Raw genomic sequence first — 15824 nt, 5'->3', positions numbered from 1 at the left:
TACAAATGAAGAGAAGGACTTCATGGCTAAGGTAACTTACGCCTCGGCCATTGGAAGTCTCATGTATGCCATGGTTGGTACCAGATCAGACATTGGTCAAGCAGTGGGAGCTGTCAACAGGTTCATATTAAATCCAGGGAAGACTCACTAGGAAGTAGTGAAGTGGATCTTGAGATACCTGTGTGGCACTATTGATAAGTGACTATGTTTCGGCAAAGAAGACTTGAAAATTCAAGGATATGTTGATGCCGATTTTGCTGGTGAAATTGATCACCGCAGAAGCACCACCAGATATGTGTTCACCATGGTTCGAAATCGCGGTCGCGGGTAACGTCGCGAAACGGTCGCGGGTGTCGCGGGTCGCGGGAGACGCGGGTGTTACGTAACGGGAAGCGGGCGTAACGGTCGTGAATTTTTTTCACGCATGCACAACCATGCCAAAATTAAAAAATAAGCATGAAATCCATTAATACATGATTTTTAATGAATTTTGAAGGCTTTTTTTCAACCTACAAATGCTTTTTAATAGGCATTATGATTTTTATATTAATTTTAGTGCGCTGTTTACAAAAAAAAACATATTTTTTTTATAGTTTACATTACTTTAATGAGTAAAAAGATGTAGAAATGTAAGAATCAATTAATTAAAGTCATAAAGTTACTAAAAATGAATCAATACTCAATAGACTTAATACTCAATATACACATTACACATACATGAATTTAAAAAGTGATTAATATCAAATATCAATAAATAGTTGAAAATACATGAATACAATATTACAAATTTGTAACATAACACATGTCACCACCAAAAAGAATGACGTGGAGGGTCTTCATAATTTGCATCTGTATCTTGGGATTGGGATGGGAAATTATCTCCCCATCCTTGTGGAAATACATAGTTGAATGAACCTAAGTTTACGTCATTTTGTTGTTGCTCTTGAAAATGTACTGGTGATGAAAATTCTCCTGAATAATGTCTATAAGTTGGGGCAGGGGCTGGCTCTGGGTAGTGTGTAGAAGAAGACTCACTAGATCCTGAGATTCCTGATCCACTGGGATAAAAATGTGAGTCACGAGATGCATAATGTGGATATGCTGGATGAGATCCATATGATTGTGATGATGAACCATCTAAACCAAAGTCGCCAAAACTACGAACCACACCATATGAATCTTCAGTAGAATCGTTAGGGTCACCACGAGCACTCCTTCTCCTGGGTTGTGAAGATTGGTTCCTTGGAGGAATACCCAAGTCATAATTTTCAGGTATGTCATGTAGTCCATAAGGATCAGAAGGATATATATCCCTTCCAAATGATGTCCCTGTATCATATCCATAATTATATTCTACACCGCCGCCTCCACCACCACCACTGCCACCCCCCCCAACCCCAGCTCCAGCACCACTATTACCATCATCATCACTTGGTGGGCTCAAACCAAGATTGTCATCACTTTGTGTACGTTCAGGGCTTGAACTTGAATCATCATGCGCGTTTATTGGTGGTTGATCACCTCCTTCTGTAGTACCACCAACCTCTTCATTTAACCAATTTGAATTGTCCTGACCGTCGAGTAGTGGTGTCTCTCTCTCCTCTAACCATTGACTTAAAGGATCATCTTCTTCGAAAATGTAGTCCAAATTGATAGGATTGAAACCCTCTTCAATTTCTCGTTGGCTTCTTCTCATTGTACGTCTTAACTTTAACCTCATGTTGTAATGTACGAAAACAAGTTTTTGTAGTCTCATGTACTTTAATCTATTTCTTGTTTTCGTATGGATGAGGCTAAAGGTGCTCCAATTACGCTCACAGTTCGAAGCTGATGTGGTCTGGCTAAGAACTCTAATTGCTATTCTTTGGAGTTCAGGAGCACACAAGCCATAATGAATCCACCATTCAGCTGCATTAATAATTAAAAAGAGTTTTATATTAGTATAGCGTATTTCAAAAGTCAAATTTGAACACAAAGAGAGAAAATAGAGTAATTTTCCATTATTTAGCTATATAGTCATATTTACCAGGATTTGTTTGTTTCACTGCCCTTTGAGCCAATGGGGTTCCAAAAGTCTCTTGCCTATCTCGATATAGCAACAACTAAAGGATGATTGTGAAATAAAATTAATTAATTAGATGTATTAATAATTATTCTTAAAAGTATTACAGAATACTAGAACAATTCATTATTCAATTTAATGGAACCAATACTTACTTGATTAATAGCCCGAATTTGAGTATCTATATCGGGTACCAACTTGGTTATCACTTTTTTAACTCCATCCATGACTTCTCTAGCAACTTCAGGAGAGGGTGGGGCACCATAAAGAAATTGTGGGTTCAAAAAATACCCTACAATTAAATTTAGAAACATATTAATCAATAGTTTTCTAATGCAACTATGCATAATTTAAAAGTTAAAATAATAAGAAATTGTATTTGATTTACACTTACCAGCAGCGTGCAAATCTTGGTGCAACTGAAAACTCCACCGGTTGTCAATAATTTTCCAATAATCTTTGTAAAACCGGCAATCTTTTTGAATGGCCAACTTCGCCCTATCAATTGCCTCGTATATGAAGCCCATGGTTGGTTTTTCATCACCATCAACCAATTTAAGAACTTTCACCAAGGGTTCTTGCACTTTAATTATATCAGAGGCCTTTTGCCAAAACTCTTTGCCTAAGATAATTTTCTTCGAATCATATGCTGGGCCTGATTTTGCCATTCCAAATCTTGAGTTTTTCCAAGCATCAGATGTAAACATTTCCCTTAGTGCTTGTTTATGCCTGACAATAGTCTCCAAAGCAATGAAATTTGTGGCAAATCGAGTGATGGCAGGGCGAAGTAACTCTCTATTATTTGTGAATTTCTTCATGAAATTCACTGTCCATGTGTGGTTGTAAATAAATGAGGTTATTGTTCTTGCATCTTCTAAGACCTTCTTCACGTTACTTTTCTTACCAATATCTTCAAGAATAAGGTCTATGCAATGAGCTGCACATGCTGTCCAATAGAGATTGGGCCTCTTCTGCATCAATAATTTTCCTCCTGCCTTCATTGCAGCTTCATTATCAGTCACTACTTGAACAACATTCTCCTCTCCAATTTCTTCAACCACCTCATCCATTAATCTGAAATGAAATTATAGATTCAATAATTACTACTATTTAATTAAAAACATGCAAGTCCATAATACTATTTGCATATACAATTAAAATTAGAAAATTACCTGAAATAATATTCAGCTGTTCTGCTTGGCACATCAGAGGCATCAACTGATTTGTGAAACACGGTGCCTCTATCGCAATAAACTAAAAAGTTTATAATGTGTTTTCTAGTTGGTCCTGACCAACCATCACACATAAGTGTTACACCTCTTTCCTTCCAAATTCCAGCAAAAGAAGCTATATAATTTTTCATTTCTTGATACTCTTGCTCCAAATAAATTTCAGATATCTCATAGGGTGATGGACCCTTCACCCCCTTTCCAACCTCTGCAGCAATATCAAGCATAGGTTGCATAAATGGAGAGTCAGCTACATTCGCTGGAATCCGATTATAAATTAGGAATTTTCCAACCGCTTTTCCTAATTTACTTCTTAAACCTTTCAGTAACTTTGTGTTGAGTTTTGGTTGTTTCGCACTCTTGCTTCTTTCTAAAATAGGATCCATTGCCTTTAGTCTAGCTTCAGGGGCATCAGGATTGATCCATTGTCGTCCACTACCTCCAGCTTCTCGACCACTATAAGATCGAGCTCCTGCTCTATTGAAACCACTGGTAGCACCACTGCCAGAGCCACCTCCCTCTTCATAAATATTACCTCTTCCAGTTGTTCTTGCTCGAAATCTTTGTCTTTCTTCCCATTGTTGTTGTGATCGCATGCTTTCTTGTCGAGCAAATCTCATACTTTCTTCTTCTAAGTCTTCTTCATCGCTCAAATTCTCAAAATCTCCTCTAATTTGGGCTTCTGCTTCTTCTTGCCTTTTTTGTTTATCTCTTTTCTTCTCAGCATACTGTTGTAGATGTTTCATCATTTGTTCTCTTACTTGTGTGGTCACATTTGAGCATCCAGCTACTTGACCCTTTTTATGTGCCAAGTGTTGTTTCAAGCGTGTAATGCCCCCTTTGATTATCTTCCCACATAACTTACACATAATAACATGTCTATTACCGTCTACCGCAGTACCAAAATGCCATCCAATATCCTCACTAGGTAAGTTTTCATTTCCTCTATCACGTGACATATTGATAGACTTAATTTGATGATCTCTACACAAAATATAAAGAAAATACAAAGTTACAACCTTTCTACAATGACAGGAATAATATAATTAGTAATTTAGTAAATATTAAATAATAAGTACTAAATAGTCCTAATTTTAAATACTTATTACGTAAAAATAAAGTATAATATTTGATTAAAAATAATAAGTAATGTTTATTATTTTTATATTTAAATAAACAAAATTATAAAATATTAGATATTTTATTACAAAAAAATATATTTCTTTATCTTTAAAAAGATATTTTTATTATTTTTCATAGCTTGATTTTATTTTCATTTATAACTATAAGAAATTAACAGGTGAAAAAGATTTTTGCTCTACTTTCATATACATCATAGCATCACAAATAGAGATCCATACATTACAAATTGACTATTTAATTTTTTAAGCATTTTCTCAGTATATGGATTAAAATTAAATTTTTCTATAAATTCCAGTAGTAATTAGTAAAAATCAGATTTATTAATGTATTAACTATTAGGTTAATTTTTTTATTATTAAGTTATCAAATTTTACTTTATTTGATAACTAAAAACAAAAAATAGATGTAAACATTTATTTTACCTAATTTTAAATTTAAGGTCAAAATGATGTATTAAAACTTAAAAAATATTAATAAACAGGGTCACCCTACTCAAGAAATGGCAAGTAGATACACATGTAACATAAAATGGGTGACAGATGTTATTTAATTTTTTTTTATTTTATAATATGAACATTATTCAATATTTTTTCAATAGATGGGAGTGAATATGATATCTTCTTTATCAAAATAACCACTTTGTCCAGCTGACATAAATAGCATGTTAGCCAATTGGTGCCATGAATTAATTTTATTTCTATAAGTTTGGCAAATCCTAAGACTAAATATTATAATAATTGTGCAGAGTATTCCTTAGAATTTGGCAAATCCTAAGACTAAATATTATAATAATTGTGCAGAGTATTCCTTAGAATTCTTTAAGAATGGTGAAAAATATAGCTCAATTAAGCCTAGATAATATAAAATGCCATCACATGGATGTCTTGTGTACATACATTATTTTAATGCTTTGTTTAGATGGTGAATGCAGTAGTGGATTATTGATATTCAAATATTATTATAAAAAAGGCTTCAATTATTATTGGTAAATATTAATTATTTACTAACCTTAAAAATATTAATTATATACTATTAATAATTGCTTGCTATGTCATGGAATTAATTTTCATAATTATCTTTCAAAAAATATAATACAATTAAAATATTTATAAATTAAGAAAATTTTATTTTACATAATTATTAATGATTTCTAATTTTTTACTCTATTAAATTACTTTTTTTTTTTAATTCAATTTAACAAACCTATTTTACAACAAAATATAATTTAAAAAAAAAACAGAATGAAAAGTGCTGTAGGAACAACAAAATATAATTTAAAAAAAAAAAAACATAATGAAAAGTGCTGTGGGAACAACAAAATATAATTAAAAAAAAAAACAGAATGAAAAGTGCTGTGAACAACAAAATATAATTTAAAAAAAAAAAAAACATAATGAAAAGTGCTGTGGGTGTTGAGTGTTAAGAGTTAGAGTGTCTCATACGCTGGGCCTGGTAGTCGACTCAGAGCGAGAGAGGGGAGGGATTCGAGGGAACTCGAAGGAGCTCGAAGGAGCGAAGGCTGCGAGCTGCGAAGCACAAAGCAGAGATGACGCCAAGCTCCGAGCCTCCGAAGCTTAAAACGAGAGGCTGGCTGGTGGCGACTGCGACGACTGGCGGAGGAAGGTGCCGACTGCGACGACTGGCGGAGCTGCTGCAGACCTTTCGCCGTCGCTGGTGACTCGCCAAGTTGCTGGAACTGCAAGATGAGTAGATCTGCTCGGTAGCCTCGGTGTGCTCACTCTCAGGCTTCGAAGCCTTCTTATTGCTTCCGCCAGGCGCCAACAAATTTTCAAGGTCAGTTTGTAACTTTCCATTTTACCCTTTGAATGGCAGATGAGTGTGGGGACTGGGGAGGGGGAAAGCAGCGCTGCTGCCTGCTGCCTGCAGCAGAAATCCTTCAGCGAATCTGCGACTGTCGGCCATGTAACGGTCCGTAACGGACGTTACGAAGTGTAACGTTGGAGAATCGGCCGTTACGTGCCGTTACGCCTCCGTAACGGCCGTTACGGCCGTGAATTTTTTCCGAACCGCATTATCGGCCCGTATCGGTTTCGGGGCTTCCGATTTCCGTTACGTATCGGCCGTTACGCTACGTAACGGCCGTTATTTAAAACCATGGTGTTCACTGTTGGCACAACAGCTGTTAGTTAGATTTCACAGATAAAAAAGATTGTTGTCCTATCCACTACAGGAGTTGAGTATGTAGCAGTGACAAAAGCCAACAAAGATTATTTGGCTTCAAGGTTTGTTGACAGAGCTCGAAATAAAAAAGCGGGTGAGCAATGTTTTGCAAAGTGACAGTCAGAGTGCGATACATCTAGCAAAGAACTCTACATTTCATTCTAGAACCAAACACATTGGACTACATTATCACTTCGTCAGATCTCTATTAGAGGACGAAGTGTTGACACTTGAAAAAATTCAAGGTAGCAGGAATTCAGCATATATGTTGACAAAGGTGGTGACTACAGAGAAGCTGAAGTTGTGCTCAACTTCAGTTGGTCTTCATGATTGAAGACAGATTTGAGCACATCATTTACCAATATACTGGTCGAGATGGTGTCTCTATCTCCAAGTGGGAGATTGTTGAAGCTAAAATGGAAATGGAGCCTTGATGATCCTTAATGAGCGGTAGAGATAGACAACCTTGATGAGTTGTGGAGAGCCAGCCTTGATGTGCTGGAGTGTTGGTGCTAATCCCAACTCATCCCATTGAATCACCCCATTAAACCTCATTACCATCTTCCATTTATGTCACTCCCCATCCATCTATAAATGGAGGTGTGTGTGCGAGAAATGTTGTGAGTGAGAGTGAATGTAATTGAGTTGAAGGTAATAGAGAGAGAGAGAGAGAGAGAGAGAGAGAGAGAGAGAGAGGGAGAGAAGTGTGAGAAAAAGTGAGTTGAGTTGAGTGGAGTGCAGAAGCCTCCTCCTCCTCTTGTATTTTCTCCCATTTCTAGTGAAATTCGGTGTGCTCCGTGGACGTAGGTCAGTTTGGACCGAACCACATTAAATCTTAGTGTTTATTTTTGCTTGTGGTGTTATTGTTGCTCCTAGATCCCCAACAAAGGCTGCTGGGCAGCAAAGGATTAGGGACAGAATAGGACATCAAAACAAAGAAGAAAGGGGAAGAAGAGAAAAAATCAGAAATAGAGAGAATTGGGAGAGAAAATTAGAAGAAGAGAAGAAGAGAGTGTGAAGAAGAACAAAGTAGAAGAGGAGAGAAGGGGACGTGGGGGCATTGAAAATTTGAAATGGAAGAATGGGGATCGAAGTTGGGCTCTAATAAAAAATGATGCAGGGCAGCATCAAGGTTCCGCAACCGTGGAGAAATTAGGACGAAAGGACGGGGAAGGGAGGAAAGAGGAGATACCAGGGGGAAAACTCATGTTCAATACCAATTCAAATTCATCAACAACTGCCTATAACATGGCTTTTACACACTATTTATAAGAAAGCCTCTTCACATGAAATTACATAAAAACCCCTAAAACTACATTACATTAGAAACACACCCAATACTCATACTTTACACAAATATTACAAACAATCCCCCACAATACACATAATATTATACTAATTAAACTAAATACATAATAAAGTATTACTTAAACCCGACACTCCTTAAACCCAATTTTTCTTATTATTCTCCAACATGGCTCTTCACAAGGTCTTGCTTCTTGTCCTACATCACAAATCCTCGTCTTTTCTTCAAAGTAGGATTCAATTTTTAATCTCATTGTGGATTTTTGCAGCAAGCTGTTTCAAAGAAGTTTATTTTTCATATTTCCAACATGATTGGTGAGCAATGTTCTTTTTATTTTTTTTTTGTTTCAGTTTGTTTTTATTCTGAGGATTTCTTATGCTCTTTTTCATAATTCTTCTTCTCTTTAACATTATCTCTTCTTTTTCAATTAAAAAAAAAGTAGAAACTAGTTGTTTTAACTTGTCCAATACGGATAACCAAGGTAACAGTGGATCTGAAGTGTGTAGGAGCAGCACTGCAGACAACAAGAGGGAAGAGCAACTTAAAGTGGTTTAAGTCCATTAGCCTCACATCCTATGCCAATCGTTTTCCTTGCCTTCAAATCCTAAATAACAACAAAATCAGGGAAGGAGAGTTTATAATCTTACTAACAAACATGAGAATAAAAGGGGATTTAGGAATGTATAAAATAGAAGAAAGAAAGACAGAGGGAGTAGGATTTACTACTCCAACCCCCTAAAGTTTAGGGGTGAACTCATCAACAAGGGTAACTCGAGGTAGATTTTCAGAATACTAGAGGGCAAAAAGCAGTTAGCTACACTTATCATATGGTCTGGCAAAATTGATAACCCAAGGACTAGCAGGAGAGACACCACATGACATGCAGGATGTAATATTACCTTTCTGAGCAAAATATGTAATATGATGAGATTCTTGTTGGGATGTTTGGTACTGCAAGAATCTTCAATACTCCTCTAAGACAGTTATATTATACTGTTCACCAATGGCCAAACAGGTGACTCATGAGGGAAACATACCTTTGGGATTCATGGATTCCATCACAACACTCACAAATGAACCACAATAAACAAGGTAAAACCACAAACAAGGTGAACAACCAAAATAACCCAAACAAGTCACAAATAAACCAGCATAAAACTGCCACAGCCCCAAGAAAACTAACAAACACAACCATAATGGTACCAAACAACCATTAACAAAGTGGCAAGAATGAATGATCGGAAAGGGTTGGACTTTTGAACGAAAGGCATTGTTAATATTTGATTAAAATGAATGACCTAACTTGAAGATAGGTCTCTCTCTCTTTTTATAATACAAATTGAACACATTCTAATGACAATGATATTCTTACTAAATCTCACTAATTAACATACTAGCAGACTTAATAATAGTAGTACTAAAAGACATAAGTAACATCTAACACTCCCCCTCAAGCTGGAGCATAAATGTCACACGTTCCTTGCTTGTTACAAATGAATTTAACACAAGCACCCCACAACGCTTTGGTAAAAAAATCAGCAAGCTGCATATCCGACTTCACATAAGCGGTAGTATGAGCTTCTACACAAGTTTCTCCCAAACAAAGTGGCAATCAACTTCAATGTGCTTCATCCACTCATTAAAGACTAGGTTGGAGGCAATATGAAGAGCAGCTTGATTGTCCCACATCAACTTCATAGGTTGAGAATGTAAAATACCCAATTCTTCCAATATGTTCTTCAACCAAGCAAGTTCACAAGCAGTGTGAGCCATAGCTCTACATTCTAATTCCGCACTTGACCTTGCCACCACAGTTTGTTTCTCACTCTTCCAAGAAACCAAATTACCATCAACCAAGATACAATACTTGATAGTGGATCTCCGATAGGAAGGTGATCCAACCCAATCTGCATCTGTATATCCATGGATATAAGTGTGACCCAGATCACGATATAAAAGATCTCTCCTGGGAGCACTTCTGAGATATCTCAAGATGCAAATTACTGCATCCCAATGACTTGTCCTCAGAGAATCTAGAAATTGATATTATGGAATATGGAAGTATTCCGGCATTTGGGAAGAATCGGATAAAAAACAAGGCTCAGCAAGCTCTCATGTGCTAGCTTGTGAAGCCAGAGCTGCCAACTATCGGCCAATGTGTGGGGCCTCCTATGGTAATGAAATTTCATAGCCTTATCCATATGTGGGACTGGTTTTACAAAATCTGAAAGAATTCTTGAGATTCTGAGAGGGTAATGATGTCCACGAATTTTTCTAGTGACTCCTATGTTTTCCAACGACTCCTGACTTGTCTCTAGTAGTGTTGCAGATGATCCTACTATTGTGGCAGATTTATATAGGACTTGTGAGGTTTAGCATTTGGTTTGGCAGCAGCTATGCACTAAGGGTTTACATTGAATCTTGCTCTAACACCATGTTAGATTTACACTCTAGCTAAAAGCCTAAATTATTAGTTTGCTCGCCAGCAATGTATATCAAGCCTTAACAGCCATAAATGAACCAACCATTCCAAGTTCCAGAAGATAGGAAGCTTCCCCTGGCAACTTATCACAGGCAGGCTTGTCTAGGGCTTGTCCCACTCCTCATAAAGGTGGAAAGTCAATTGTACTTTGTAATTCTATTTTTATTTTTGTAAATGGGGGCAATATGAACATTTTAATATTTGCTTATGCCAAAAGAGAAATGGCATATCAAAATCTTTAGAGGGAAGTGACTAGTCAATAGAATTTTGAGCTAGTTTACCTCCAAGGTAAGTATGTAGACACCTAATCAGTTGAGGAAACAGTTTTATTTTCTATTTCCAATTTTCCAAATAATTACAAAAATGACACCATTTTTCCTAGCTCTCCAAATTTCGTATAGAAAAGTTGGAATAACTTTTGTTGTTTTTCAAGTAATCTATAAAGGGAAACTAGAAAACAAGATGGCATTTTTTTCATTTTTGAAAATTTAAAATTGGAAAATGAAAATTGTTTTCCACAACTAAAAACAAGCCCTAACTTTACTCCATGCTTATTGCACTATACTGCTGCTTACAAAAAGTAGCCCAATTTCCAACTACACTATTGACTCAATTGCACATGGATATTAACTTCAGCATTGATCATATTTAATGGCTAGCATTATAGCACAATGCTGCATTATAACATGATGCTAACAAACCCTTTTTTTTTATCAGTAAATGAAACTCATTGAAAGGGCATTAAGGGGATGCCAACCCGGTGTAGAAACAGTCAACCACACTGCAGGGTGTCAGAAATCTAGAATTACATTGTGTTCACTACAAGCCCACTATGCCAGCTGGAAACTGCAATAATCCACTGCTCTTTACTAATATAAAGCAGTGTGATTGAATTTTTAAACACTCTCCTATTCCTTTCTTTCCAAGCGCACCAAGGAATTGCAAGAGGGATGAGAGACAATGCCTTTCTCTTGCACTATACTCACTCAGCTAGCCTGCTATCTGCAAGAAGACAATCGTTGCAATGTGTCCTAGCCAATGTGTCCTAGATTACCTTGCAGCCACAATGTCTTTGACATAAAATGTAATTTTAACGTTGCCATAAAATTTGTTATGGGCTTCCAAAAGGACTTAAATTTTTTTCCAAATTTTTTTTTCTCATTTTCAGTTTCAGTAAAAATTTTCATGACAGTTTTGTACTATAAGGAAAGCTGCCCTGGGTCAATTAGGACTAATACGGGGTCCTTTGTGCAGGTATTAGTTCTAGGGTTTTATTATTGTGTCTAGAGTTAAGCCTACAAGCCTGTATAAAGAGCTCAACTGCTCAAATAAAGGATGTTATAACCAGGGGGACAATTTTATGATGAATCAAAATTGTCAAGAGTCCTTTGCTCTATTATCCAGCCTCTTTTCTGTCTCAATTTTCGACTGTTTTTTCTATCCCTTCTAACCCTAGTTTATGCATTTCTATTTTTTCTCTTTTCATCATCCCAACTCTACTCGTCTTCCTCTCTATTTTCCTCCCATTCTCTTTTTTTTTTTATTTCTAGAAAATATACCTAGACTTCCCAGGTTACATAAATCCTCCACAAGCACATCATCAGCTACTATATCAATTCACTATTTCTCAAACTAATTTTTGATGCCAAGATCATCAAAAGGCAAGAAAAGGAAAGAAAAACTCAATATAATGTTGAATGGATAAGCAACCCAAACAAACAAACATTATCACTTTTAGGTAGGCCTAATTATCATTCATTTTTACAATTCGCTCATTTCTACTCCTAGTTTTATACCATATAATGTATAATATTTTAAATGATAATTTGCAGTAGAGGTACAAAGTTGACAATAAATCTTGACTCATCACTATTAGTAAAAATGTTACATCCAAACCCAAAGGTTACAGGCTGAAATCACAAAAACTATCGCTCCAGGCGTGAAGGATTGCCCCTCCCAAGACTCCCAATGGCATGGGAGCCTTGTGCACTAGGTGTAACGTTTTAGAAGTACAAAGTTGGTTATTTAGTTGAGAGTGCAAGTTGAAAGTTCCTTCCGGATTTGATTCACCCCTCGCACACTTGAGGTGGGAAAGACTCTCATATTCGTTTTTGGAAAGACCCTTAGCTATGAAACGCTTCCTTTTTCACTTCTTTCCTTCATCTCCTTCATCTGACTTCCAATCAAAGTGGAGTCATATCTTTCTTTGTTGGCGACTTAAGCAACCCTTTGGTTTCCTAGAAACTCCATTAGGAGACCTCGTTGGTCATTAGATCAGTTGAGCGTGTATTCTTGCAAAAAAAAAAATGAATTTTGATCCATTCCAACTCTTCATTTCCACTCTATCCGACTATTTGAAAGGTCAATGCTCCCCAAAAAATTAAGGCTTTCTTTTGGTTGATTGTGCTTAATGAGATAAATGCTAATAACATGCTGCAAATTAGGAGACTTTTGAAGGCTCTCTCTCCTAATGTATGCGTGCTCTGTTACAAGAACTCCGAGACAGCTTCTCACCTTCTTTTGCACTATGAATTTTGGAGGATTTGGAATAAGCTTTTTGGTATTATGGGAGAGAGTTTAGTTTGCCCTTCTTCGGTGGAAAACTTGTTAGCCATCTCTTTCACAAGCTTCGGTAGATGGAAGGATAGGGCAGCATTATGGAAGTGTGGTATTTTTGCAGTGTTATGGAATATGGATGGAGCCATATGGTCAAATATTTTTTGGGAAAAAAAATTAAATTGGGTATTGGTCTGGGAAAAATCCAATACTTAGCCTCACTATGGGGTGTCAGTTATGGATTATTCAAAGGGGCAAGTTTTCAGGAGTTACAAAGATATTGGAGGAACATGCTGAGTTGTTGATCTCTTCTCTCTCTGTTTTAAATTTTTTATTTATGGTTTGTCCCAGTTTTTCGTGGGAGATGTCTCATTCTCTCTCTAGTAAATTCTCTCGATTAATGAAATCTTCTTTTGTTATCAAAAAAAAAAAAATAATGATTAAATTTAAGTGTTAGTTATATTATGTTTGCATTCTTGCAATAGGCCAATATCAGCAGTGTGTATTAGGATTGACCATAGAAACAGGTGGCGGAGTCACTACCAATCCTCATATTGGGATGTTCTAGAGAGTTTTGACTTGGTGGACTCACGTCAGGATTCGCTAAAAGGGGTCTCTACTCCTGAACCTTTTCTTAAGTTGCTCAAGTATCCACATGTCATTTGAGAAATGTGCTCCCTTTTATTTCCTCTATTCCTAACCATGTGTCATGACTGATTCACTCAAAAACCCATCTTTCCATTAATCGAGACATGACATGCCAATCTATTATTGGAGGATGACAAATCGCACCATTTTGTCTCTCCCCTATTAATACCCCTGATTATTCTTCAAAGAGGGGCATTGTTTTTAGGCTTGAACAATTAAGCCCTCTCTCTATGAATTTCCACTAGTTCTGATAACCCCTTCAACCATCAGAATACCTTCACCTAGCACAACCACGCTTCAGCTTCTTGGTAATTGCCTGGTTCTCCTCTATAGACATTCTCTAGAACATCCATTACTTGTGCACAACAAAGCTCTCCTTCCTTTTCAAGAACCCCCTCCATAATTCATTTTTGAAATTTATAAAGGAAATAAAAAGCCTAATGTGGCATGAACTAGTTGCCAATAATTTAACACAAGTTCAAATGAGGATAGAGGAATTAATAAAGCAGATACTATAATTAACAATTGTAAAATCCCTAGATTTCTACAAGAAATTTCAGACTACTAAAAGGAAGTAACAAAATCATATCTTGTAAAATCAAGTAACAAGATCATAGTTGGCCTTATTGACCTCTCCATGTATATAATTCACTTGTGTTTGGTTGTAGAGAAGTGGGGAGATGAGAAGAGAAAAGAAATGGATTACCCTCCACTCCTCTTGTTTGGTTAACAAAGAACAAAGAGAAATGAAAAAGAAAAAAGGGAGGAAAAGAGCCATTTTTACTCCCTCAAATCAGAGCGATTTAAGGAGAAATGGGCAGAACCTGCTAAAAAATATTAAAAAAAATATGCTGCAGTTTTTAAAAGTGGCTTGATATATGATAGTAGACATTTTTGTACTTCCCCTAATTCTCTCCATCCCCTCCCCCATTGAATCATTCAGAGTGTACAAAAACTAGTTTCTCTTCTCTTCACTTCTTTACTATAAGTTCCTTTTCTCTTCTCTCCACTTCTCTCCAACCAAATGAAATGTCAAAGTTTAATCCCACATTCCTGCAAGCCAGGCAAGGCGTGCTGAATGATTCTTAATAATAAACTGTGCTCAAATTTAGGCCTACCACTACACACCAGGAAGAACTACTCTTTATTGTGATTGAATGCAGTAAAATTAAGAACAATTCACACTTAGAAACCATAAATGTAATCAAAATTACACAAATTATAAACAGGTCAAAATGAAAGGCGCCACGTAAAATGACTCCAGAACATACCACTGCCGATAGAGAGCGAATGGCAAAGTTGGGAATAAACCCAACACAGTTTGCAGCAGATATTCCATCAGATACAGACAAGCTAGCTTTCGAAGTGCTCAATCCAGAATCACTGTACGAAAGAAAGTCCCTTGTACAGTTGAACTGACCAATCTGTGAGGTGTTGACGCGGTGCCTTCTGAGCAGTCGGATACTCCCCCGAAACGATTGCATTTCTTAAAATTGAATCTGCGGACAAGAAAAACACTTTAAATATTCCAGCAAGGGCAAAATTTATATAAACGAAATCGCAGAGAGAGATACGTTTGAGAAAATGAAGATATGAACAATCTTGATACTGACATTGACGTTAATGGTTGAGCTCGTCCGCGGTTATTGTCAGAGCTTGAGCAAGTGAGGTCTACTACTGCGACAGGCAGAGAGAGATTGAGCAGTGAGGAAAAAAGGGCAGAGTAGCGGAAAGGCGGACATGGAGAAAATTGATAATGAACTAAGAGTGCAAGCGAGAGATTGAGCGAGGGATTAAGCTTACCCGAACGGCATAACGACAACCGAAGGCGAGGCTCTGGCGCGCCCGGAGTGTCGAGGGGGATGAACCGAATGGAGACGATGGAGAGATTGAGTGAAGGAACCGTATAGGGCTAAGGAGGACAAAAACGGAATACCAAACACAGCTTAAAGCCTAATCCAATTTTATTTTATATTATTCTCTATTCAAATTTAACACAAATTTAAGGTTTTTCCCAATATAAAATAAGGGTTATTTGTCAAAAATGTATGGATCTTTTTTAAAATTCTGAAAATTTTATAGACTTCTCATCAGATTTCAAACATTACACAAAATTTCCCTTGCATTTAATTTGGGATACTTATATCTCTCAAAAGCCTTATCTTTCTTTTTCTAATAACTATAAGAGTTTTTTATAATTTTTGGTATACTTAATGA

At 36.6% G+C, this 15824-nt stretch overlaps 2 protein-coding genes across 3 annotated transcripts in view; both read right to left on the bottom strand.

The window, feature by feature from the left end:
* Positions 1-15550, bottom strand: part of LOC131145554 (large ribosomal subunit protein bL19cz-like) — a 36133-nt gene extending 20583 nt beyond the window's left edge. The window contains exons 1-3 of one of the 2 annotated variants that reach the window (XM_058094700.1): positions 15411-15550; positions 15221-15284; positions 14879-15106 (exon numbers count right to left, since the gene is read on the bottom strand). In XM_058094700.1, coding sequence (XP_057950683.1) covers positions 14879-15091 — 213 coding nt within the window. In that variant the 5' untranslated portion in view covers positions 15092-15106; positions 15221-15284; positions 15411-15550. The remainder of the gene's footprint in view (positions 1-14878; positions 15107-15220; positions 15285-15410) is intronic. The other variant, XM_058094701.1, reaches the window with a different exon arrangement.
* LOC131145550 (uncharacterized) lies at positions 721-5647 on the bottom strand. The gene is made up of 5 exons (XM_058094693.1): positions 3235-5647; positions 2457-3136; positions 2218-2354; positions 2027-2102; positions 721-1908 (listed from the first exon to the last, which is right to left on the bottom strand). The coding sequence occupies exons 1-5, from the start codon at positions 4248-4250 to the stop codon at positions 806-808; spliced, it is 3012 nt and encodes a 1003-aa protein (XP_057950676.1). The 5' UTR covers positions 4251-5647; the 3' UTR covers positions 721-805.
* Positions 15551-15824: the final 274 nt, after the last annotated feature.

The sequence above is a fragment of the Malania oleifera genome, chromosome 13, assembly GCF_029873635.1.
Source record: "Malania oleifera isolate guangnan ecotype guangnan chromosome 13, ASM2987363v1, whole genome shotgun sequence".
Taxonomy (NCBI): domain Eukaryota; kingdom Viridiplantae; phylum Streptophyta; class Magnoliopsida; order Santalales; family Ximeniaceae; genus Malania; species Malania oleifera.
The sequence above is the reverse complement of the archived record's forward strand: the minus strand, read 5'-3'. Positions and strand labels throughout refer to the sequence as shown.